This window comes from Ambystoma mexicanum, chromosome 2p (genome assembly GCF_040938575.1).
Source record: "Ambystoma mexicanum isolate Mex_15411 chromosome 2p, UKY_AmexF1_1, whole genome shotgun sequence".
NCBI classification, from domain to species: domain Eukaryota; kingdom Metazoa; phylum Chordata; class Amphibia; order Caudata; family Ambystomatidae; genus Ambystoma; species Ambystoma mexicanum.
In genome coordinates this window covers 118,924,329-118,951,459 of record NC_090923.1, presented here as the reverse complement: position 1 = coordinate 118,951,459, position 27,131 = coordinate 118,924,329, and the positions used below count along the sequence as shown (strand labels likewise).

Below are 27,131 nucleotides of genomic sequence, written 5' to 3'. Positions count from 1 at the left end.
AATGCACCTTTAAACGCATTTATATGCGGGGTTCATGGTGCCCCTTACCTTAAAGTATTACCCCAACCCACCCCCCACATATACAAGCGTGTAAAAGTGCATGTGAAACTGCGTCCTTTTCGGCCGCGGGATTATTGCAGCGAGGTCTTCACCGGATCCGGCAACGACGGATGAAGCCGCTCATTAGGGCAGATTAGAATGTCTCCGGACTCCTGAAGATAGTGTGTACCAGGAGCCACGGCACCAAGGAAGGCAGTGCCACGATGGCGGCCACACAGAGTCAACCAGAAGGTCCACATTGGGTTTTTTGTTTAGCATTTGGTTGCAGCCTTGAGAACTGTCTATCTTGGGTTGAAGAAGCCATGTATAGAATAACGCTGCCCTGCAGCATAAAGACATTGTTCTGGAGCTAAAGGCTTTGCATTTGGGCGAATCTGCATACCCACAATGCTTTGTACAACTTCCAGTGATGAGTAAGTATGTTACTGTTCTCCCAAGAGCAACAGGTGATTAACTCAATGTTTTAAAATAAAATAAAATGACAAACCCCTATCCCAAAGCTCATCCACAATACAGCAAAATGCTATCCCTTCCAGGCACTAAACAACCTTTGAGAAATGGTGGCACCCAACTACTTCCACTCAACCATCAACCCTCCTCCCTGAAATTGCAACCAACATTTGTATTCACTCTATATTTGTGTAGCTCACTGGATTTACCTCTAGACTATTGTACTAATTTCTGTGTTGAATATTTCTGGATAGAGCGATTAAAACATCCTGCATTCACAGTTTTGTTGGAATGGTTGCTGGTGGTGGAAACATGGCCTGGTTCTCAACACTGGTGTTCCGCAGTGTGGTATGTGCCCCTGCATTCCTTGCTTCTCACCACTTTCTGCCTCTGTGTGAGGCAGGGCAGGCCTCCCCATGACATCATGCATTGCTTGTTCCACTCCTTCTGTGCTAAGCTAGTTACGGCCCCAGCCGCAATTCCAACCACCATGCCGGGCTCCGATCCAGTATGGTGGCCCCAATAGATTTTCATGGTCAATTTCCCAATCAAAGATGGCCATCTCCATGTCTGGTCTGGGGCAAACTTGTTAGAGCCAGCATCACCACAAACGGGAGCTGGAGATGTGTTGTTCTTTGCCCCTTGAATTCCATAGCCATTCTTTCCTTCGTGCTTCGTTTCACCCTTACACTCTTCTCACAGTGTGTGGATGAATATTCTGGTGGTGTCTCGTGCTAGTGTATCCTCTTAGCCATAGTCTTGTTGACTTTGGATTTATTTTGATATTTTATTTTTACATTTGTAGGCATCTGGGTGCTGGATACATGAGAAAACAGTGTCAAAAAGCAATACATGACAGTAGGACGTATATCAAGACAGTATGAACAGAAGTGCATAAGGCAGCTATCTGGATATAGAGTTATAGAGAACGTGGACGACTTAGGTGAATAGCGAGGTCTTAAGGTCTTATGGCTCATGCTATATCACTGAGGAGTGTCTATCCCGCTTTCCATTGGGAACGTGCCCCCTCTAGCCATCTTCTCAAGTCTTTGAGCTCTTCGAAGTTGATGCACTGACAGATGGGATGGAAAGCGGTGACCTGAATCCATCGACGGTGCTGTGGAGGAACTACATTTTAACTACAACAGTCCCAAATACACACCAAAGGGCACTATTCTGGGTAGGTGACTGACACCCAAGTTAGTGGTCATGAGCCAGAGGTGGGGGCATCTAAGGAGGATGAAGATCACTGGGCCCACAACAGAGCACAACGGTAAAGGTTCTAAAGCTATTAGAGCATGTGAGGTGGTGGAAAAGCTACCCTTGCCTGGGGCTTCCTGTGACAGAGCTTCTCCATGTCTCCTTAACCACTGCCCACTTTGCACGAATCGCAACAGGAAGCTTGGATTGAAGCCTGTAGAGGTGGGTAGAGATTTCATTCTAAGCTTGCTGATTGGCTAGAGTGCAAGAAGACGAACAAAGGCAAAGCAAAGAATGTGAGCTTCTACTGCCTTTAGAGCCTGTATTCCATGCTTTCTGATTGTCTAAAGAAAACATGTTCTAATAGTTATTAGTACCCGGCGCGGGTGGGGTGGTAGCCTCACAGTCAATGAGGAGGCTCAGAACGGGGGTATTACCACATAGTAATCCCCCTGATCCAAGCCTCCTCATGGCTAGAGGAAGCCATCTTCCCCCGCCGGGGAATGAGGTAAGTGCTCCCCTCTTCCCTCCCCTTCCCCACAGATTCCCTTCCCCCACCTACCACTTACCTTCTTTTTGTTTCCTTTTCGGGGGCAAACGCGCTGGGAGCAGTTCTGTCCCCAGCGCGTCTGCTCACGATCTGCGACACATCGCCATGAAAATGAAGAAGGGACTACGTGTAGTTCCTTCGCGCTTTTCCATAGCGCCCATTTTTTTGTTTACTTTTTTCATATTTTTTCAATGGCCAACATGGAAAAGGCAAAGGGACTGCGCCTCCTCCCTTTCCATGGTGGCCATTTTTTCTGTTGACTTTCTTTTTACTATCTACAATGGGCACCATTGAAAAGGAGAATGGATTACATTCACTCTTCCTTGGCGGCCATTTTTTAAAACTTTTTTTCCAGCATTTAGCAACAGAAAAAAAAATGCTTTTAGCACTCCGGTATTACAGGCTGGGGTACTAATAGCAATAAGTACCTCACAAGGGGGCATTTTCACTTCAGGTAATACCCCGGGACATTACTTGAAGGGCTAATGCCCCCCAATCCGGGGGGTTTATTGTTGATTAACGAGTATGTTCAGCTTTTAAGATGACAGAACGTACTCTAAGTACATACAGGGAGACCTTTGGCGCAATGTTTTAGAACCCACCAGATGGAGGCAGGCAATCCTGTTTAGGCCTGCCCTATTGTGCACTGTTGCTGAAATAGAAATCTTTCTTATTGGGGAAGTACTATAACTAATGCGAGCAGCGCCTGTGTCTCAGCTAAATGGAAATAGCACTCCCCCCTCCAAGATCATTAACTCTAGTTAAGGCCTCCAGCAGATTAAATGGAAACATCATTAAAAAGAGAGCTAAATTGAAAACGTGCTGATGCAGTGCACATTATTCTTGTGGCAGGACAGAAGTCATTAGGGTGAAGGACTGCATGTTATGAGCATTTCTGTTTCCATTTGTATGATTGCTTTCCATGGATTCGAGAGGCTGTTTAAAGGACCCACTAGTGTTTTTTTACAGCAGTTGCTGCCACGGCCCTATGGGATGACTGTTTAGGGAAATATTAAAGGGCAATCTCACAGTGGCACTCTTGGCATATACCCACCACCAGTAGATCATAGACATGACGGACAGGCCATATAAAATCAGACAAATGTACACACAGGTTGCAATACTGCAGTCTCTTTAATAATGTCCTAATTCTTAGTATATTATGTGGACATGTTATGTTATGTTATTGTAACTTATACCGTGCACCGCTGCCACTGTCATGGCCTCCAGGCGCTCTGAGAAATAATCAAATAATAGGGCAGCGACATTAGCCTCTGGGGTCTAATAGGTAGAGTTTTGGATCCACAATAACCCCCACCTCTATTCCCCTCTTCTCTTCCTCCTTCTATCCTTGCAATTTCTTCTTCCGCTCATAATTTGGGCGTCTTTTTTAATTCTTCATTCTCCTTTTCCATTCATGTTTCTTCCACGGATCTTTCCTATCGTTTCCGTCTTTTCAACGTTTGCAAGGCACGCTAATTTCTTCCATTCCACTCCACTAAAATATTGTTGTCTGCCAGTCAGATAGCACAGTGAGCTAAGCGCTCACCCCTGATATCTGTGCGCAGCCTGCGGTGGCAGGTTCGAATCCCAAAAGAGTCAACTCAGCCGTTCATCCTTCCGAGGTCCATAAACTCAGTACCACTCTGTGGGATGATAATGCCTTCTGTTATTTCAGTGCTCTGAGACCTATGGGCGTGTAGCGCTATATAAGAAATGCATTTTATTATCGTCTTGCATCTCTTCTGCTGTGCTAGTCTTCTTCGTGATCTCCCCATTGGCACCCTTTTTGCTCCCTCTTTAATTCTTCTATTCGTCTTCTCTTTGGTCGTTCTTCTCACAATTCTATTTCCTCTGCTTTACTATCCCTTCATTGGCAGTCCTTCATATTTCGGCCTACTTTTTCATTTTCTCTGGTTGGTATTCAAAAGCCTTGAAGGAAGGTCTCCTTACTGTCTCTCCATGTCGCTCTCTTCGGTCACAGTCCCACCTCCTTTTAACTGTCCCCCCACCCTCCTTGTACCCCATCCCACTTTCGTTTTTTTTGACCCAGTTGGCACCTATTCACTCTTATTCACGGTTTCACTCTCCTCTCAAGGATGAATTTAATTCAACTCATAGGATTTGCTTCACTATTATTGCTTGTTCCGTTGTTACTTTGTTAGGTGCCTTGGCATACAGTGCTATACAAATTCTATTTATTTATTTTTACATTTATAGAGCACACCTAACCCTTAGGCATCTGGGCGCTTATGCTTAAGAAGACGGTTACATTGCATACTTAGTCAGGATGCAGGAAATACAAACATGGGTTTACGACAGTTCGAGTGTACAGTCCTTGCATACATAGGTTGAGCATATTCTTGGGGGTGCCTTATGCTCAGTGATAATGTCTTGGTTGAAGAGCCAAGTTTTAAGTTTAAATCAAAACAAAACACTAACCGGGTAGACGCATTGGGGCAAAAAGCGCAATCTTGATTTGGTATTGAGAAGGCATGATGGACGCCTCACGAAGGTCAACAAAGCTTTCCATGTCTCAAGAAGCACCTGGAGCACGTGTGATAATTGTCTTCCTACTCTGATGGAACTGAGTAAAACTATTCTTAACAGCGCTCTGTGGAAAACAGGCAAGGAAGGGATTCTTGTATTGTTTTGGTCATTTGCTTAGGGATTCCTTGATTTAGAAAATAGTTCTGCATCTCTCCATATGTTTTGGACCAGAACTTTCCCTCACCATTGACTATGCTGGCTAGAATTTATGGGAGTTGTAGTACAAGCCATCTGGAAAGCTAAAGGTTGCATGCCCCCGACAGAAGAAGAGTAGCATATTGCAATTATGCTACTGATTGCAGCAACTACGTGAAACCTGTTGCGGCGTGGCGAGGCCTTGTAGAGGCCTACGTTGGCTGGTGCCATTTTGTTGTGATTTGGGGAAAGGGAATGTGTGTTTACATGTACTCAGTCAGCTGCAGATTGGTAAGTCTTCCTGAAGGCCTCAAGTTCACTAAGGACACATTTGATCAAGTCCCTCACCATGTCCATTGTATGGGATATTGGTTCCTGGTAGTCTACGTGACCCCGTGTGACAGTGCAGGCGGGATAAGGTTCCACCATAAAACACCTCTGGGTGTCATCCCGTATACATGCAACTATGACCTCTGTCACCAGCGCATGCTGGAGCAGTGATTAGTCTCTTTCCTGTATCATGTAAAATCCACATTTTTGTAATTGGCTCACTACTTTTTCTTCATGTGGTGATCTAGAATAGATCAGAAAAGAAAAGAAGCAGCCAGGCACTGGCTAAGATAATATTTTAAGCAGAATGTCTTTTCATCTATAGGCAGGGTAGGCAGTAGGCCGGAACAAGGGAGAGCAGCGGTCTAGGCGAAGATTGTTTGGCTATTGCACCATATTCCCAGTGCCCAGCTAGACCAGCAGCTCCCAGAGCTCTCTTTCAAATGCAGGCTACATTGGACTGCTCGTATGTACCTATCATGGGCTCTATTCAGAAACGTCCAAGCCTCACATCCCAGGTACAAACAGGCCAAGTAGGTATATGTGCCTTTGATTTACAGACATTTTTATGTTAGGGTGACTATTCAGACAAATGAAAAGAGCAGAAAGCACAATTTGCATAACTTGATCAGAAGGGTTTCATACTGAATCACTATCCCAGAAATATTTCAGATGTAAAACGTGGTCATGCTAATGTACCCAAAATGCTCTTTGCTTTTATGCAAATCTCCAGGATTGGGTTCCCAGATGTGTAAGCAGCTGCTGCTGCTCCCGAGCCCCGTCCACCTAACCTCCCCATCACCAGGGGCGGGAGAGGTTCCCCAGAGCTAATTTGATTTATTTCTACAGGTGTTCTTGGCAGTGAAGCGATGAAATGCATTTTTGGTTTTGCATGTGGTTTCTTGCTAATTTCACACTGAAATACTACGCTCAGTAACAATGGCCTTACTTGAAGGATAAATTAAGCTGATTAAAAACACGTTGCTTGTACACATTACAAAATCTAGAATACACTGGTGTATTTAATGATAACATTGATTTAGCAGAAATATTAAAATGTAAACGTTTACCTTGGAGGACTCTGTGGTTTCCAGTAACGGCAGAAAATGTACTGCCCATCTGCATTAATGATATGAGGCAGGTCGTTATAGGAGAGGCCCTGTGGAGTTAGCCTCGAGGAACCTTCTTCAGGCATCATGGAGGTAATACCTGCAAAATGGCATAAAGAGAACACAAGGTTAGCATGTGAAGAACACAATCAAGCTAGCCAATGGAATCCTCAAAAACACAATCACGCTAGCCAATGGAATTCTGAAGAACACAATCAAGCTAGCCAATGGAATCCTCAAAAACGCAATCACACTAGCCAATGGAATTCTGAAGAACACAATCAAGCTAGCCAATGGATCCTCAAAAACACAATCACGCTAGCCAATGGAATTCTGAAGAACACAATCAAGCTAGCCAATGGAATCCTCAAAAACACAATCACGCTAGCCAATGGAATTCTGAAGAACACAATCAAGCTAGCCAATGGAATCCTCAAGAACACAATCAAGCTAGCCAATCGAATCCTTCACATTAAGGGAGAGAGACATCACTAATGGAAACGAACCGAAGGACAAAGCCAATGGCTTGGTCGTATGCTTACTGTAAGCACTTAGGCCTGTCTACCGCCATAATTGACAAATTTGAAGTGTCATATGCCCAGGTATGCCTAGGTACTAATTCTAAAACTCGGGAATGGCCACTTATGCCTAGCTAGACTCCAATGGCCAACTACATCCTAATTTGCCCAGGTTCTAGCGTCCTATGTCTCACCTTTTCCCTCTCCCTTTTTTCTACAGACCACAGTCTGGTTACCTCAGGCGGGGGACAATATACTGCCATCTGGACAAGTTCCGGTGCTGTAAGACTACTATGGTGGTCATGAGCAAAGTATAAAAGCCCATTAACATAGCAGGGCATGAACGCTCAGAAAGCAGGAGCAGCCTCACATGCTTGGACACTGCCATCATGTGAAAGGTACAGTCCTCATGTGAGAACAGCACATGCTTCATAGGCCCAGGGCACGAGTGATGAACACAGGTGCAGCCATTGCATGAAAGGTAAAAACATTATAGGAGCTTACAGGGTTTAAGGTCTTTCCATCTAATGCCATTCCATCGATCACATTTTTTCCATCTAAAAACTTAGCATGTAATGCATTTCTTGTTTATTTTGCTTTTCTTTGGGGGGGGGTCCTCCCCAACCCCCGTTTTGTACCCTTTATAATGCACCTAAACAAAAATTAACCCTTTACCATCCAAAAAATGCATTAGATGCAAAGTTTTAGATGGACAAAATTCGATGTAATGGCATTAGATGCAATGGCATTGGATGGAAAGACCAGATACCTCTTACAGCCATAATACTACAGGGACAACCTTACATATGTCAGTTGCAGCCTCATATGTCCAGGGACCAACATCATGTGCCCAGCTCCAGCCATTCTATTCCCGGGTACAGTTTACACTCCACACATACAGCGCGCTATGCACAGAAATAGCCTCCTATGCATATTGGGGTACAATCGTCATATGTAGATGTGCACCCTCATATCAAGCTACACACATGATGTGTTAGGTGTTTTAATATTAATTAATTTTTATTGAGAGCCAACTCGCCCATAGGACTCTGAGCGCTACACCAAATACAACAAAACAAAAACGCATAAACAGTAATAAAAAACAGCCCAGAAAATGAAGTGGATATAGAGCACTAAAGATTCAGTCTGTAACAAATCGCAAGTGAGTAGGAGCTGTCAACTTTCCAAGTTTGTAGCAACAACTCAGAAAAGATGGAAGACGACTACAGCTGCAGCCGATGACAATACAATCCAAGTCATTCGTCAGTTCCTTGATTTGGACCCTCTGCAAAAATCTAAAGTCCTGGTTCCTGATGCAGCTCTCTCCAACTTTAGATCGCAGGCAGGCCAAGACTGTGCTCTGAAGAGCATCTCTTGGCTCATGTCTTTCAGGTTTATTAACATTCACAATTACGACATGTATTTGATCCGCAACCAGTCCTTTTCTGTATGGGTGCATAATCTCTGGCGTTAAAGTCTTTCTGACACGTAGATCTCTCTCCTCAGGGCAACCAATAGGATTAGTCAAGGAACATCTAGGTATCAACAGTTTAGGTCGATATTAACCATGTTTGCAACTATTACTTTCCACATAATCGAGTGGTCCTTTTTATCCTTTTCCAGCTTTGGCATTACGCACTCAAGAAAATGTACTATTGCAATCCTCACCGCTAATTGTCTGCTATAAAACAGATTCTGCCAGACTTCATCTGAATTTGCCGACCAGTACAATTTGAGTGTTTTACTAAAATACAAATTCCGTTGTACTAAACTGGCAGAGACAACAATCATATGTTTCAATGTTTCCCTCTGTGATGGATCCTGACAGAATCGGCAAACGTTAGATTCTTTAGTTATTAAACCTCGTCTAGCAAGGATATCTCTGGTATGCCATGTATTTAATCTAAAGCGTAAGTACAACATTATCATTTTAGGTGATGGACATTTTTCCAAATAATCTGACATACATCGCATTCTCTTGTGACCAAAAAGAGAGCTATCAAAATCTTTAAGCATCCTGCACTTGTGTCTGTTTTGAATCCAGTCATATTGGTACAATTTCAATTTTGCCCTATTGGGATTTTCCAATAATAGCCTTATAGATATATCTGCGTCTGCTAAGGTGTTTAATGTATAGTCTCGCCATTTTTGGGGAAACTCATGTGTGGATGAAATTAAATGATAGGCCATCATGCTTCGCACATTATGTTGTCCTAGACTAAGCAAGCGTTTTCGTAAAAGGCTGCACATTTTCCACATTATATAAACTGTTAATGACAACAGACCTAATTCAAAACGTAAAATGGACAGTGGTGTACATTTTGGTAAATTAAAAATTCCTTTCCAAAAGCATCCTTCCAACACATCCCACTTCTGTGCAGAATTGTACAGTGTGGCTTCAACACCATATAGTAGAATTGGTATGACCTTTTGTTGATAAAACAACATTCTGTGCTTACAAGAACATTTTCCATATCTATAAAACAGGATCTTGGCTTGTGATATCACGGTTGACAATGTATGATGTAGATTCTGCACGTAAGTGGTATCAGACATGATATTATGTATCAGCATACCTAGATATTTATACTCGGTTGTAATGGATAGTTCTATATTTTGTAAAGTCCATTTACATTTTTTGGCTTGTGTTCTACTTGAACCTAAGCATCTGAGTATTTGTGTTTTCTCTATGTTGATTATTACATTGTTGTCTTGCACATATCTCTCCAAACTGTGTAACAAATTCTGCAAATCAGAAGGTGTTTTGGGAAAGAATAATGAGATCGTCAGCGTATAGCAACCAGGCCACATGCTGGCCATCCAATTTTGAAGCGTCGGTCAAAACTGACATAAATGATTCCCCCATGTCCAAAATAAATAAATTGAATAGAATTGAGGCTAATATACAGATGTTTTATTAAGGCTATTAGTGAAGCTGGACAACCGTATCGGGAAAGCTTGTCATACAATAACCTTCGGTCGATGGAGTCAAAGGCCATCCAGAAATCCACAAAATCCATATAGAGTGGCTGTTTCCAGATGGCACTTTCTGACTTCAGCATATTCATGATAATGATGTTGGGTATCGTACCTATGCCTGCTACGAACCCAGATTGAAACGGGTCTCTTTTATGCATTGCCAAGGACCAGTCATTCAATTCTTTCAATATGATATGGCTAAATATTTTGCCTGGAGCATCCAGAAGTGTTATTGGTCTGTAGCTTGATGGCTTACAGCGGTCACCTTTTTTATAGAGAGGTATTACTTTGGATTTCTTCCATGACTGAGGAATGATCTGTGTTTGATTAATATTTTCAAACATGTTCCATAGGATGTAGGCCCAGACCTGAGGGTGTTGTTTAAGTATTAGGTTGGATAATCCATCTGGGCCGGCCGCTCTTGACCTGCTGATTTTATTGATGTAATACAGTATGTCTTCTTTGTCAATTTGTAGGTCGAAGTGATCAATGGTATCATTGCTCTGAGGATCATTATAGTCCACACCTGAAGAATATATGTTTGAATAGTATTCAAGCCATTCCTTTTCTTTGATTGCGTTTGATTGACTAGCAACCTGTTGCCCTACTGTTAATTGATTCATTACATAATTCTCTCAACATATGGATACCATCATTATGATATAGTGCTGATTGTTGTTGTCTCAGCCAGTTCCTGTACCTGGTCTTGATTTTGACCAATGTAGATAGTCTTTGTAGCAGAGGTATTCTCATCGCCTGTCGCTTTAAGGCTCGTACCATTGTCTTCATGGAGTGTACATCATGACTATAGCAGGGCAGTTTTGGTATTTGTTTTTTCCAATGAATATTGGATGCTACTTGAAAGTTTAGCATCAGTTCGGGGTATACCAAGATTCCTACCTTACTGTCAACATTATTTCGCCTTATTTCTTTTACAAATTGATCTTTACATTTTAATAGTGTCGTGTCAGACCATTGAATCCTATTACGAGCAGGGTTAACTATGATTGTGCCTACTGTTAAAAATGTTCTTGATTAGCCATTGATTTTTCGATTTCCCATTGCATTATTAACATGTAATGATCACTTAGTATGGTATATTGCAGGTGGCAACCAGTTACTTGGGTCAGTAGAGCAATATCAACGTAGATGTAATCAATGATAGCAACACTATTTTGTCTATGCCAAGTAAACACCGGTGGAATATCGGTAGCAAATGAGCCATTCAGTACATACAAATTTCGAGTTGTAGCCATATGTAACCAACTAGCTAGTCGGTCTTTTTGAGGAGACTGTTTTTGATCCAGACAATGTAAATTAAAATCACCAGCTATTATTATATATTGGATATTTGAATCTTCAGCAATTGCATCCAGCAAACAACCCATGCTGCTTATAAACCCCTCATTGGATAACCCTTCCGGGTTCCAGTACAGGTTAATTAGAGCATACCTTTTTTGATATCATATATTTTGATAATTTGCATATATGGATTTGTGGAAAGCCAACTTTCCCCAGAGCTTTGTTTAATCGCTATTAATAGGCCTGACATGGGTCGTCCACGTGTTGCCTTAATTGCTGGGAACAAATGTATGTCATAATTATCCCACGTGGGGACAGCAGTTAACCACGTTTCCTGTAGTACAACAACATCAAATGTTTCTAAACCCAAAGATCCATTGTTAAATAATTGTGCATGGCCCCTTGTGTTCCAACTGACCAGAGAGTGGTTTACCAATTGTCCACTCTCTAGTTAGTTTAGCTTATGATCCTGATAGCATTGATATCCACTGTTGTATGGCATCCTGTTTTTTACTGTTGGATTAGATGATTTACACATGGTTCGCAATGTACTTTCAGGTGTTCCTTCTGTTGTTTCTGCGAATATATTGAAACCCAGAACATATAGTTCAGACTTGGCTGCCCATATGGTGTTTAAAACTACTCGCAAATTAATCCATAGATTTCCCGATGTTTGTTTCTCTCTATTATGATTAAGTTCAACCAATTTTATGTCCAAAGAGGATATATCATCTAAAGCAGGAATGTCGGCAAATATGGTCAGTATAGACTTTCGATTCAGATTGTATTGAATTACTGGGGATGGACAACATGATATAATTAGAGAATGCATAGCTGGTCGTTTACTTTTCTCATTAGACTGTGCTTTCACATTCCGGACTTGCAATTGTGCTTTAATTCCTGGAGTTTCACCTCTACCTCTTTGCTCATAGCCGTGTTTATTATTCGCATAATGTCAGTGCTCAGAGGCATCTTTAAGTTGGGGCTATTTGGAATAACCTGTCCCATTCTACTTTCCGATACCAATTTTTGGTGGAGGTAGAATGTTCTGATCCCCCAATATTTGAGGTATCATTGTTGACGCTAGATTCATTGAAGTCTGATTTGAGCTCTCTCCAAGTATTAAGGTAGCTCTTACTCCCAATTGAATTTCTGGGGTTTGGAGGCTCATGGAGGGCTGTTTTGGTGCAGGTTGAGCAGCCATATACTCATCAACTGCACGTCTAATTTTCTACCGATCGGCATCTCTCATTTCTTGTTCTATAACATCCCTACTTGGCAGTAGTCTTTCAGGAACATTCCCTCTCAGTGTTTTGATATTGTCGTTATTTTGTTGATTTCCTACCATAGTCGTACCATAGTCGGCACATCCACCAAATCATCTAGCAGTTTATAGGCTCGAGCTATAGGATTTATTTTAAGAACTGTATTATTTTTCTTGTTCAAAGCATGTTGGATGTATTTTTTGGAAATTGCCTTAGAGGCCTGTGAAGTCGTTGTGCTTGTTCGTTGCAATGTCTTTATAAATTGTTTTGTTTGTGAAGAGGAAACACTTTTGACATTTTTTACATTTTTGTTTTTTTTTACTTTATCACTTGTAGTCGTTTCTTTTGGAATCAGAAATTACAATATTAAGGCTTTTACACCATGCAAAGAGAAATACACCGACACGGGCTTGTAAAGATTCCCAGAATCTTTATTGCAATTCTGTACAGTTTACAAAACAAAGTACACAAATAGCTATTGGCCGTCAATACATCACAAAGACCACCAGCAGGGTTCAATGTGAGCAGTGAACAGGAATTGCTAGCTGGACATCAGCGTATTTATACAGTTTCGTTATAACGATGTCCAGACTCTTACAAGTTAATCATGTACTGGGCTAGGGTCGCGCCAGGTTCGTTCCTAATTTACATATCTTGTGCATGCGGTTTACTTTTTAATACATTTGCTAACAAACACTATTATTCTCTAGGTTTAACTTTACACTCTTTATACATTGCTTTAATACAGGTCAAACAAATGTTTTGCATGTCGTGTTTAGATAGCGTTATTGTTCTTGTATACTTGTAGGTTAACATCGCCGATTCAAGTAATCCCCTTATCCCGAGGTCAACAAAGGACAAGGTCTACATGAGCCTAACAAGTAGCCTGCAGGCAGGTTGGACATTAACTCTCCTACAGAGGTTGAAGAGGTTAAAGCAAGAACAAGAGAACACAGGTCGGCCATTTTAGGCTACAGGGTGACTTTGCGCGATAAACTAAAATGGCGGCTTTAACCTAAAATGGAGGCTTGATTCACTTAAGGTCGCGACCTTGCAATACGGATTTCCTCGCAAAGCGACTGGGCATAGGCCAACATATACAATGAAGACGAGACAATATTATATCAGTTTTAACAGTTTGTGCCAACTTATTATTCTTGTCCTTGTTAGCACCAGCAAATATGGTATATATTGGGTTTACTACTTCCTTAGATGAGCTTAATTGATGAGTAGTATCACTCATCCCCGTTCCCAAGGGTTCAATCTGTGGATGCTGCTCATATATCACTTTAGAAATGAAAGGTATTGATGGAGATACCTCTTCAATCACTTGAGTGCCCACATCAATGTACATTGTTTCCAGTTTTGAATTTGTTACTGTCTGAGTTGCACACGATTCCTTGGGGGTTTTTCAGGCACAGCACATTTATGTAATGTGGTGTGTCCGATAAAGCGCCCCTCTTTTCAATTAATAGTCTCAATAATATTACTTTGCCATTTCAATACTTGGTCAATTTGGCATGTCTGGGTATTCATTTTGGCATCAAGTGTCCCAAAAAGACTGGCCATAGTTTGCATGGTAAGGTTCATTGAACTTAATGCAATTTCCAATAATTTGTTGGCTGGCTCCACACCATTGGAAATGTTAGCTTGACGACTTATTGAAAGCCGCCTTCACGGTGTCGGTACTGCATAAGAAATATTTAATTCTGAGATTGCCCGGCTATGATCTGGGAAGAGGTCTGGAGAGCCTGATAGATTTTCAGATAGGTCATTTGTGGAAAAACATGAGTCATTCAGGTTTATATCAATAATTGCAGGTTCAGATGTTATATTAGGTACAGACTTTAAATCATCAAAGGCTGAAGGTGCAGTTTAAAGCACTACCAGACAAGGATATATTATTTACAGATGCAGCTTGTTTATCAATGTTCAGATTGAGTCTCTCTTACCGCACACTGATATTAACGGAGTTTCGTGCTGAGTTTCAGTCATCGGCAGTCACCGGTGTGAGAGGAGCTGCAGCGACCCCCTGCTTTCACCGTTTTGCTTTCCGTGTGCGTTGGACAGTACCTACACCTTTAAGGAAAGTAAGGCCAATCCACCTTAAAAAGGCCTGATCAGCGCGGAGCGCGCGCAGAGTTTCGCGCTGAGTTTTAGTCATCGGCAGTCACCGGTGTGAGAGGAGCTGCAGCGACCCCCTGCTTTCACCGTTTTGCTTTCTGTGTGCGTTGGACAGTACCTACACCTTTAAGGAAAGTAAGGCCAATCCACCTTAAAAAGGCCTGATCAGCGCGGAGCGCGCGCGGAGTTTCGCGCTGAGTTTCAGTCATCGGCAGTCACCGGTGTGAGAGGAACTGCAGCGACCCCCTGCTTTCACCGTTTTGCTTTCCGTGTGCGTTGGACAGTACCTACACCTTTAAGGAAAGTAAGGCCAATCCACCTTAAAAAGGCCTGATCAGCGCGGAGCGCGCGCTGAGTTTCGCGCTGAGTTTCAGTCATCGGCAGTCCGCGGCAGGCAGCCAGTTGCCAGGTAAGACTCTTGGTCATGGACACCCGCTCATTAACTCGTCTCAAAACAAAACAGATTTTGTGTGAAACCGGGTGTGACTCACCCTCGAACTCGATGCCTGTTGACTCAGACTTTATCCCCCCGACGGCCGTCCCTGGGGGTGCAAATAAGATCAGCAACCCAAGTGGAGAATCTGTGGGGAATGAGTCCAGCTTCGTGAGCTCTGACCAGGAAGTCCGATTGGCCCCAGCCCCCTTGACAAATGCTCCCCTCGAACCCCCCATTACTATCTTTCCACCAGTATCAGCATTCTCCGCCTCAACACCGGCCCTAGATGCTGTACAAAATGGATTGTGCCCTGCGGAGAGACGCTCTTCGCCTGCTGTGCCCCTGGACAAGGCCGTCTCAGCCTCTGAGTTCCAGGTAAAGGCAAGAGATGCATTGGAACAGCCTCACGCCGAAGAGGCGGCAAGCCGTGAGCGAACCGCTTGCTCAGATGTCCAACGAGACCAATTGAAAGCGGGACTCCTTGAGAGTACCGCAAACTTTCTTGACCCCACGCACTCAAACAAAGAATTTGCACTTGTTTCAAACACCAATTGCGTGGAACACACATGCAAAACATATTTCGACGCTACATGTAAGACATCACAACCATGCTGTCCACCAGAAGAGAGCAATGAGGACGGAGAAGATTTGTTTTATTCTCCCTTTGAGGTGACGGATGCTGAGCTTTTAAACTCGGACCCTTCACGCACCCAAAATAACTTCAAAACGTTACGATTTCATTTTCGAAACAAGGATGTCGCCCAATCTGCTGTCATTACAACTTCCCGCGGAATGTCTCAGAACAGTCATCCCCTGATTAACCAACTGGCAAATGACATAACGTCTAAATTAAATACAGAAAACACTAACAAATCAGCGTACATTAACAAAGAGAACATGCCAGTAAACTCCATACATTCCACCCCCTTTACAAGATTACCAAACATCGCAACTGACTCATCTGGACGGGAGGCCAGACTTACACAAAGGCTACAAGCCGACTTTGAGTTAATGAAAGCAAAACTGTCAGAAAGCTACCTCAAAGAAAAATATGAAAATGGGAATAGCAATCGAACGAAGTTAGTTTTGGAACCATCTCCCAATGTTGAATCAGGAACTACAAACTACCAACAAAAATCCAGTCCTCAAGAAAAGGAAGAACGCACATCGATCATCTCACCGAGATGGGAGAGAGGTGTCCTTAGCTCACACCGGTCCCATGTACTGAGAGATGATCGAGCTGAGAAAGCGGGAGGGACTGCGCTCAAACCAAAGTTCGTGGCAAATAAAGGTGGTGATAACGCGCCAAAATGCTCGACCCCCTTCAACGTCCATAAACTTGAATCTGCTGACGCAGGCCGAGAGAAACAACGTCTGCCACCTCAAGCGGACCCCCTCGAATATAATGGTCACTGCAAGCCAAAATTGGCTAGCCCAATGGACTCAATCTCCGAAGCCAAATCCAATCTTTCGGTCGCTGCAGCTATACAAATACATAACAACGTGCTAGCAGCGACATCTCAGGCTCTAATACCCTTCATAAAGTTATATGAAAGTATGAATGAAACACTTCATAATAACGGTGCAATCATTGGACATCTGACAGAAAAAGTATCCCTGCTAGAATATAACTTCAACCTGCAGTTGGAACAACGAACAAAAGAACAATTAGAGATAGAAGATGGCCTCAGAAAAATATTCCTGCTAATTGGAAAAAACTCAAACGAAGCAAAGACACAAATGGACGAGCTGTCGACATTTATGCAAAAATCTCTTTTGCACCTAAGTCCAGCCCCGACAAAATTGCTTAATTCGGAAAATGGAAGCTGTCAACATATAAATCCGGGTGATTCAGCTACGCTGCCAATAACACTTCCTGGGAAAATGGTCCAGGTGAATGTTCAAGGTATTACTTATCCCCGAGCAAACGTCGAACCAAATGCACTAAAGCTGGAGATAAAAGTGAAAGAAATAGACATTAAAACTGACATTCCTGGGAAACTTAGATCCTTCCTAGTGGAGGGCTCTCAACTGCCAAAAGAAAGAGAAGTACATCAAAGCCTAAAAGGAAAAGTCCCTCCTAGCATCTGGGACCTTCCCCCAGCAGCACCAAGCTGCTCAAATCTAAAGGCTTCTTTTGGAATCTTTCACGGGGGCGCAAAAAACCTCCAAAACGGAAAGATTCCAAGTTCCACACAAAATAGTAAACCAGGAGGACTTCAAAGCAGTGATTCACACAACAAAAAGAAAGAAAAGACAAGATATACAACAGTCTCAAAGCAACTTCCAATTTCGAAGAAATTCATCAGAAACTTAACAACGCCTTCCAAATCCAAAGTCTTTGTCCGTGACAATATGTCATGAAAATCGTTAAAGAGTCAATCTCTATTCCAGGCCTCGGTCTCTAGTAGAGAAAACGGCAATAAAAAAGAAGAGGCAAAAGTATCTAATCCTTCATCTCTGAAGAAAAATGCGCCAAACCATGTGATTAAGCCAACAAAACCAAATCCAAACAAGCGAAGGAGGGTCGGCTCGGATTCTGGCAGCGACTCGTCCGTAAATGATCTTGAGGAACTCTGCAACCTGTCCACTTACTCACAAGAAGTGAGTGAGGATTGTAGCCGTGTCCTTGATAACAATATGTCTACCATCGATAAGACCCCCCTCGAGCTTCACATTCAACCATACAACAATCCTTGGAAAATAAAAGAAAACCAAATACGTTTGTCAACAAAACTGAGTGAGAAATGCATATCAGATATAAGAAAGTCCGACAGCAAAATGGTCGGCGGAAAACTTCTTAACTTAAATATTAGTAAGGAAAAGCTAGTCACTGTCCTAAATCCAAAGTGCACAACTGCTCAGAATCATAAATTTAGGGACACAAGAACGAAATGTACCACTGTTGGGCAACATTGTGCAATACCATCAAAGAAAATCAAACTGACCAATGTGTTGGCTGACGACTCTGATGTAAATCTGAATCGTAGAAATGTGATGTGCCTCCTACATTCAGTCCCTTCCTTAAGGACAATTTCATCTGACGACATTCAAATTGTCGAATACTACTCCGAAGAAAGAGTCGATTGCGTACTACTACATGTCAACTCCCAAGCAGTCAGAAGGTCTATGATGGGGGCAAGAGAAGACATATTACGGCTTGGTTTTGAAATTCTTGAACACCTTGAACCAGCTAAACAGCATAGAGACAATCTATCGGAGGAATATGAACAAAAAACCACCTTGAATCATCGGTGTGAGCAGATTCGAAGGCATCTGAATTCAAATTTGATATCTGCTAAGACCAACAGGCCCTCACAATACGACATGAGAAAACACTAACTAGACAACGATGGATCAGAGGTTGCTAACAATCTGATTTCTTGGAACACTAGAGGATTTGGCCACTTATATAACAACTTTCCAGTGGACCTTCAGGACAACTTTATAATATGCCTGCAAGAGACCTGAATGCGCCAGCTCCCCGTAAAAGACGGCTACCACATACTAATAAACCCTGCAAGCAAAAATGCGAGAGGTCGTCCGTCTTCAGGATTATTGACAATGATAAAAATAGGAACAGGTTGGGAAGTGGCGGATACAAAAAATCCTAATGGTCATGTACAGTCAACATTATTCGTAAGAAAAACCAGCGAATCCAGAAAAGATCCCAGCCCACCTCAACATCTTCTGCTAGTCAATGTATATTGGAACCCTGCAAAGATCTCGGCAGGGGTTTTTATCCAATCAATAACAACAATAATCGACACAAACCTAAGAAATCTTTACAACTTGTGGATAATTGTGTGCGGTGACTTAAATGTATCTTGGTTCAATGGAAACCACTCGGACACCAATCATCGCTGTAATAAAGATCTCAAGGACTCTTCCAAAAGAGCAAGATGGCTCGAGGCTATGGAAGCCAGAGATTGCACCATGTTAAACGGCAATGTGCCGGGCAATACTCCTCCGCAAATTACGTGGATGAACATGGGACTAAAGAAAATACTGGACTACATTTGGGTGTCAAACAATCTGATGCCGACAATTACCAACCTGCAGATCACGCCTACGAAGAACAGCGACCACTTTCCGTTGAAAATGTACTGGCAACCTCACTGTAAGCGTCTAAGTGGCACGGCATGCACCCAATTAGAGGTGAATGCCAGTCGCAATAGACTTCGGATGTCATTAAAACAGATACAGTACCTCACTGCCGATTTTCAGTCAAGAAATGAAGCATCAACAGTCTTTATCGACTATCCCGCCATTCTCCTAACCTTGGGTAGTTCCTATTCAAGAAAGAATACGTCAGTGCCCAAACATAAACACACATGGAGCGTATCTCAGAACAACGAGAAGAAGAAACTGAGGAAAGATCTGAAGGAACTACGAGCTGGGATTGGCGTAAATAGAGTCGCAAAAATTAAACATCGTAAACAAATATATCGAAACTGGACAAAAGCTTTTGCCCTCCAACGTGACCAAGAACGCGGCGAGGAGATGCTGTCCCTGATAAGATCTCAGAACACCAGAGACATTTGGAGAATTCTAAACATGGACCATACAAACCAAGCTGTAATCATGGCTAATGGTATACCCGAGGCGGCTTGGGCAGCACATTTTGGAAATGTTTTCTCATCCAATGGCAATACGTCAGTGGATGAAGAAAACGGCGAAAACGTGTGCTGGGACACTGTGGAGACCGTGGGCAACATAAGAGGCGCTATAACAAAGTTAAAAAACTCCCGAGCAGCTGGCCCAGATGGCATATCGAACATCATGCTTAAACAACATCCTCAAGTATGGGCCAAGTTCATAGCTGACCTATTCGTGACAATAGCCTCCTCCAGGAAAATTCCATCATCCTGGTTGGAGGCTATTATTGTCCCGATTTATAAAAAAGGCAATAGAGATGCACCTGCCAATTATCGCCCTATCGCGTTATTGGATACCATCGGGAAAGTATTTGCCTCGTTCTTACAAGAAAAGATCTCAGCTTGGGCTCGCTGCTGCGGATTAAACGACGTACGACAAACTGGTTTTACAAACGGAGTAGGTACTGAAAACAACCTTGCTATACTTAATCTACTAAAGTTGGAAGCTCTGAGAAGAAAAGGAAAATTGTTTTTTGCATTCATAGACATGCAACAAGCTTTTGACGGAATTAACCGAGAAAAACTTTGGGGAAAACTGAAAAATTGGAATTGTCCACCCAACATATTGAATCCCATAAAAGCCTTACATAATTCAACATCAGTAAGAATAAGGTTAAACGAAAGTGGTGTTCTTTCTGAAGCCATTCTAACGAAAAAGGGAGTGAAGCAAGGCTGCCCTCTAGCAGCGGTACTTTTTAAATTATACATTGCAGACGTGTCAGATACACTAACAAATGCTCACTGCTTTCCTCCCAAAGTTAACGGCAACCCTGTAAGCTATTTGATCTACGCCGACGACTTCGTCCTAGTTGACAAAACGCAAATAGGGCTACAGAGGCTACTAAATACATTGAATACCTATATGAGGGACAACGACTTAAAAATCAATGTGGAAAAAACAAAAATTCTGAAATTAGGTCATGGTGAGGGTCACAGAAATAAGAACTTTAAATGGAAAATAAACAACGTCCCGATTGAGGAAGTGACCTCGATTCGATACTTGGGTATTCCATTCTCTATGTCAATAAGAGAATGGAGCTGGGTGTCCGAACTCGAAAAAAGAATAAAAACACTGTCCCTACAAGGTGCAAGGATACACTCGCAATACGGAAAATTCTCTCTGATTCCAGTACGAACATTCTACCAACAAAAGGTGATACCATCCTTAACGTTTGGAGCAGAGACAGGCTGGAACATTGACTTTAAGATCTGGTCTAAATTTGAGGGTCTATTCTGGCGCCGGGTGCTAGGATTACCTAAATACCTGTCAGTATCAGCAATCCGCTATGAATTGGGACTTGAACCGATGTATGGAGCTGTCATCTGGAAATCAATGATTTTACTACGAAAGATGTCGTCAGAGAAGGTTGAGCCAGCATTTAAACTGTTCAGCTTACAAAAAAATTCAAATTCGAATACCTTACAAGAAGTATGGGCCGGAAAAGTCAAATCAATCATGCAAGCTGTAAACGTCTCCATGGAGATGCTAATAGAACGACCCCAAAACGCAAAAAAAAAATTGAGACGTCAGCTCTGGATTGACAACACGGGAAAACTCAATGAACTAAAGACTGCCATAGACCTGAGCATGATTCCGAATAAATTAGACTGCTTACCGAAGTACCTGAGTATATTTCCATCTCGTCATCACAGAGATAGCTTTCTGCGATTAAGAACAAACATTTATAAGACGAGACAAATGTGCTTTCTTCGACACATCGACAATGTAAAAGACCCTTCATGTAGGTTCTGTGGAAATCACCCAGAATCGCTAAAACATATAATGACTGAATGTTACTCGCTCAAGGACACAAGGTCTCTCCACCTATTTAAGTTCGCCCCCCGAACCGATTGCATGGAAGAACTGTGGCTGAGAATTTTAAGCGGGACCTCAGTTCACTTGACTTGTGCAGCTATAAACTTTCTGGAGCAAATTATGAACTAATGAGTTGCCAAATCCCTGATGTCGACTCTTTAAAAAAAAAAAAAAACTGCAAAAGTGAAGTGACTGAGGAAGAAAGTTGGAAAAAAAACAAAAAAAAGAAGAAAAAAAAATTGTAATAAAAGTTTGTATGAAACTAGAAATTGCAATAAAAAAAATAAATAAAAAAAAAAATATTAACGGATCTTTAATCTTGTCCACGGATGCCAAAGAAATTCCTTGAGCAGCTGATACTTTTTCCACAGCGGCGTCGGTGATTGAGGCCCTAGACATAGGCAGGGGTACACATACTACAGGCATTCTGACACCTGCCACTGGTGTCCCTGTGTTGTTAGTTTCTTTGCAAAACTAACGCATATCTCCATGTTTGGACACAATAGAGCTGTCCGCCATCTTACGTTTGTTCCTTATGTTCGGCGTTGAGCAAGTCTGTCGTTTAATCTTATCCATATCGGATGGAAGGGTTGCCTCAACATATGCATCGGAAGTAGTCCGAAAAGGCATACCAGTTTTGAGGGTGAACATTCCTCGTTGCATATTGATGGAAAATAAAGTGAGTAAAATAAGAGAGGGCTAAAAGCTGAAAGCATGCTGTATTCTCAAACTAACTCTGTAAGAGGAAGGGGCAAGTACCAAGAAGCACCAGCCCGCCGCACGCTGCCGGGACGAACGCAGCGATGCGGCACTTGTTGGTACTTAACTTGGTGCGCGCGTGCTGGTGCGGGCGCCCTCACAATTTATGGTAATGTCTCAAAAAGTGACGGTCCGCTCAACAGAAACTTTGTAGTTTAGCCTAAAAACAAACAAAACCGTTTGTAAATATGATGTTTTGCCTTCTAAATGCTAGCAATATATGTCACGACTCGCTCCCTTCGCTCCCGTTCCCACCACTTGGGGGCATGATTTGGGGTTTATTCCCTACTGGACCTTTCCTCCGCACCTTATGCTACAGTGCTGTGATGAATTGGGAGCGCTAAATCCCTATTTTCCAAGCTACTTCCCTTCCGGATCCATTCTAGGTTTTTGGCAGCCAGCATGCTTCTTTAACCAAATGACTATGCTTCCCAGAATGCCTGGCCCACTGCTCCACCTCCACCCTTGCAGGACAAGGTTGGGTGGAGGATAGGTAACAGCTGTGGCTGCAGGTGCAGCAATCAGCACACCTGAGGCGTGTGCTCGTTAAGCAGCTTTAAAAGCCTCAGTCTTACTTCAGTCCAGCGCTGGTCATCGTTTGCAGTGTTCCTGTTGTGACTAGTCCCTTGTTCCTTGTTCCTTGCCTTTATACCTAGTTCCTAGTTCCTGTTTTCTTGTTCCTCCGCCCTGAATCTCGGATTCATGCGCTAATTGATTTCTGCTCCCTTGATTCCCTTTTTGTCTTCCTCTGTTTGCAGACAGCATTTCTCAGTGCTTTCCCCTTTTAGATGCAGCCCAGTTTGTCTGTGTTCTATATTTCTTTGACTCTGTCCTTTGCTGCTGTAAACCCGTATGCCTTAGCCTTCCTCTTAGATTAGCTTCCTGTCTTTTCCTTGGAGGGGTAGGGAGAAGTTTGCATTGGTTATTTCGTTTTTCCCTGCTCCTGATCCTTACTTTCTATTGAGATCCATTCCATGTTTTCCATTGCACTTCTGCATTTATTTCCCATTTGATTATTAGGTGTGGTCTGCGGTTGTAGCTAGCTCCTGTGTGAATGCTTATGTTTTCCTCACTAATTTGTAATCACTATTCCAACGTAGGTATTTAGTTTTCCTCCCATTGCTGTTCTAGCCTTTCGGGGTCCCAGTTTCATCAACAGGATTCGTGGGCTAGCTGACATTCAAGAGGTTTATCTCGTCCTCGTGAGTACAGTTCTTTAGTTCCCTTATTTAATACCATCAAGAGTGTTAGTTCACAGATCCTGTCATTGCTTGCCCTCCACGTGGGTTTAGCGCTGTCAGTACCTGTAACAGCAATTGGGGGTAAGGCGCTTGCCGACTTTCCTCGCGGTCAGGTGTTTACCCCACATCCCTTTTCATATATTGGTTTTGATGTCACACTCTATTTGCACTCCTGAGTTCTAGCATACATGAGTCGTTGTTCCTGTGTACACATTTCCCTTGCCATATTCGCTGCCTTTGTACTCGCCTGACTAATCCTGACAGAATGACCAGCCCAAAATTCCCATTGAATATGGCAAGTTTAAGAAAGAAAGGCAGCAAGGCCTCTAACAAGTTTGTACAGAAAGCTTCCCCTACATTTACCTGTGACAATCAAATCACTAGTCCTGACTTAAATGAACTCCTTGTCACGAATGGGCATTTACGTGCAAAGTGTTTTTCCCATAGGATGGCACATCCTACATTGCATGATCCTAGTTCTATCTTTTGTTTTGATCCCGATTCTATGTCAGCGCAAGCCTTAGCCGCAGAAAACAACACACTGTTAGACTTATTATACAAGAGTACCTCTGTTGTTGAACCCCATGATTCCAGTTGTGCTTCACCTCAGATAGAACAGTTTCATGATACAAACATAAAGAATGGAGGGGTTCCTTGCATAACTTCTGTTTTCTACCCTCAGTCTAAAGCATACTCCTTTGCACAGGTACATAATGTAGCCCCTAATGCCAAGAGGTCTAATGTCAATAGTTTGCTTAAGGGAAACACAGACCAAGTTGGTAAGAGAAACTATAAATCACAGAACCTGCAAGCAGTAGAGGACAATGTACAATCGGTGCACATCCAGATTGCTAGTGCAGGATCCAGCCCTGATGCCACTATGCCTCCCCCTGTGCCTACTGATAGTGATGTACAGCTAATGCAGGGCATGCTAAGAGCTAAGCTTGAGGAGTTAAGACAAGAACTCATTTCTTTACAAGAGGAGAATAAAACCTTGCACTCTTTACTGAATACACCTCAGACTTTATCTGTTGATGTTGAGGAAGTGAACACTGTTCAGCCCCTGAGTGCAGAGACTTTGGTAAACCATGATATTTGTCAATATGTTAGATCTATTGGGAGTGAAGGTCTTTCGTCTAGCACAGCGCTTAATCTGGGCACAGTTTCTAACAATTGTTCTGCTGTTTGTCAGGGATTGCCGTTAGCTGAAGATTTACAAGCCACTCCTTTACCTAAAATTTCCTGTGTAGCAGTTTGTCATAATTCTGAGCTAGCACACATACAAGCTTCTGATTTCCAAACACAATCCACAATGGTGGCATACACAGATTCAGTCACTACAGTAGGCTTAGGCCCTGCTCTTGATACAGCTTCTGAGACTGAAGTAGATGTTAAAGCTGATGTGGAAAACGATGTTACCTCTGGGTTCACTCTTCCTTCTGCCAATTCTGATCAATACGAACAGTCAGAGACAGTACAGATTTCATGTTCTGATGGACTCATTCCACAGTATACAGAACAAAAAAACTGGCAGGCGATTCCTGAACTGTTGATTGATAATCTGCCTCTTTCAGAAGCTAAAACAGAGGAATGGACAATTGACGAAATCCTGATTAATAGAGACTTTACTATGGTGATTCCACTGGTTGATTTTGACTTCTACAAAGAAAGAGACTCTGTGTCACCCACTAAAGAAAGGGACTGCAAGGGTACAGCTCAGTCTTTGGTTACTGGTGCCAAGGAGTCTACTGCCCTAAAGGTGCCCTCCATTCCTGAGCCACCAATGTGTCTGTCAACTTCTGAGACTTCTGTCTGTCCTCCTACAACCATTGACTCTTCTATGATCCAATCCACAGCCCTGCAGTCATCTTTGGCACACGTGTCTTCAACCAATGAACCGCTGCCATGTCTGCCATTTACTCAAGAGCCAGTCCCAAAGACCTGGACATGTTTGTATCCAGCAACCGAGATTGCTTCAGCTTGCATGCCTTCAGCCTCAAGGTTTCCCCTGGCCTGCCTGTCTTCAGCTACAGTGACTCATCCTGCAGATCATCCTTCAGCTTTAGAGCCTCCGGTAGTCCATCAAAAGTGCATGTCTTCAGTCCCGGAGTATACTGAGTATTTGCCTTCAGTTCATGAGACGCATGTATCCTGCTTAGCCTCGCTGCCAATATCAGAGGTATACCTGTCTACACCATCAGATCCTGCTGTATTTTCTTCTGCTCCAGCGATTCCTCCTGAATCCCAACCATTTACTGTCGATGAACGTCTAGCTTGCCTTTCTTTTGCTTCAGGAGGAGCACCAGAATGCCTGCCTTTTCCACAAGACGATTCTCCCAACTGCTTCACTTTAGCATCAGAGCCTCCTAAAGATGCAGCATCAGAGTTTGAGACTTTTGCCAGCTCCCGCTTCAGAGTCATCAAGCTGGACCAAGTGGTGAGTCAGAACCACTCACCTGGGTGTGCACAGGGGGTGGTGCAGACCGGCGTATTACCTACAGGACTTGTGCAACAGAATTCCGCCAAGAAGCACCAGTTGGGTGCTAGTAGCCAAAGGAAGGGAATGACTGCTGCAGTTCAAAATGTGTCTGTTATTGCTCCTTCTGCGAGTGTGCCTGAAATACCAAGTACTGCGTCTATCACTCCTATCAGTATGCCAAACGTCCCTGCTGTTGTATCCCACGTGCAACAAAGTGGCTACACGACTGTCACCAGGAGTACCAGCCTTGTACAACCCATTGGACTTCCAGGTCTCCAAGGCATAGAACATGTGCAGTCAAACCTTAGTCACTTTCAACCACAAGCCTTTTCCCAGATGAATGACAGAAGAAAATCTGAACCTCTACCTCAGCCGCCACCTTCTCTAATGGCTGAACATAAACCTTTCCTGAAGCCAGCAATTTCCTCACCTCCCGCATGTCCACTCTCGGCAGAAAGGCTAACAGGGCCTCTACCATTGTCTAAGGCATGTTGCACCAGCCTGCCTCCCTCCTCAAAGACTTATAAGGGTCCACTCCCAGTGACTAAGCTTGCTGGACCTTCCAACTCTGCTTCAGGTCCTGCAAGTCCTTCATGCCTTTCTTCGAACCATGACTCTCTTCCTCACCAGAAGCCACCGTTTCCATCAGTACCACCTCCAAAGACAAAGCACTCCTATCATGGAAGTCCATCTGCCTTTGCCCACAGGCCACCATTTCCATCAGTGCCACCTCCAAAGAAAAAGCACTCCCATCATGGAAAGAAGATGTCTCGTGCGGGTGGCGGGCACCCGAAGACGGCCGTAGGAGGGGGTATACTGTCACGACTCGCTCCCTTCACTCCCGTTCCCACCACTTGGGGGCATGATTTGGGGTTTATTCCCTACTGGACCTTTCCTCCGCACCTTATGCCTCAGTGCTGTGATGAATTGGGAGCGCTAAATCCCTATTTTCCAAGCTACTTCCCTTCCGGATCCATTCTAGGTTTTTGGCAGCCAGCATGCTTCTTTAACCAAATGACTATGCTTCCCAGAATGCCTGGCCCACTGCTCCACCTCCACCCTTGCAGGACAAGGTTGGGTGGAGGATAGGTAACAGCTGTGGCTGCAGGTGCAGCAATCAGCACACCTGAGGCGTGTGCTCGTTAAGCAGCTTTAAAAGCCTCAGTCTTA

At 43.2% G+C, this 27,131-nt stretch overlaps 1 protein-coding gene across 1 annotated transcript in view; it reads right to left on the bottom strand.

The window, feature by feature from the left end:
- The window catches only part of MGLL (monoglyceride lipase), a 594,181-nt gene that overhangs the window by 502,247 nt on the left and 64,803 nt on the right, over positions 1-27,131 (bottom strand). The window contains exon 2 of the mRNA XM_069643369.1: positions 6,346-6,484. Coding sequence (XP_069499470.1) covers positions 6,346-6,484 — 139 coding nt within the window. The remainder of the gene's footprint in view (positions 1-6,345; positions 6,485-27,131) is intronic.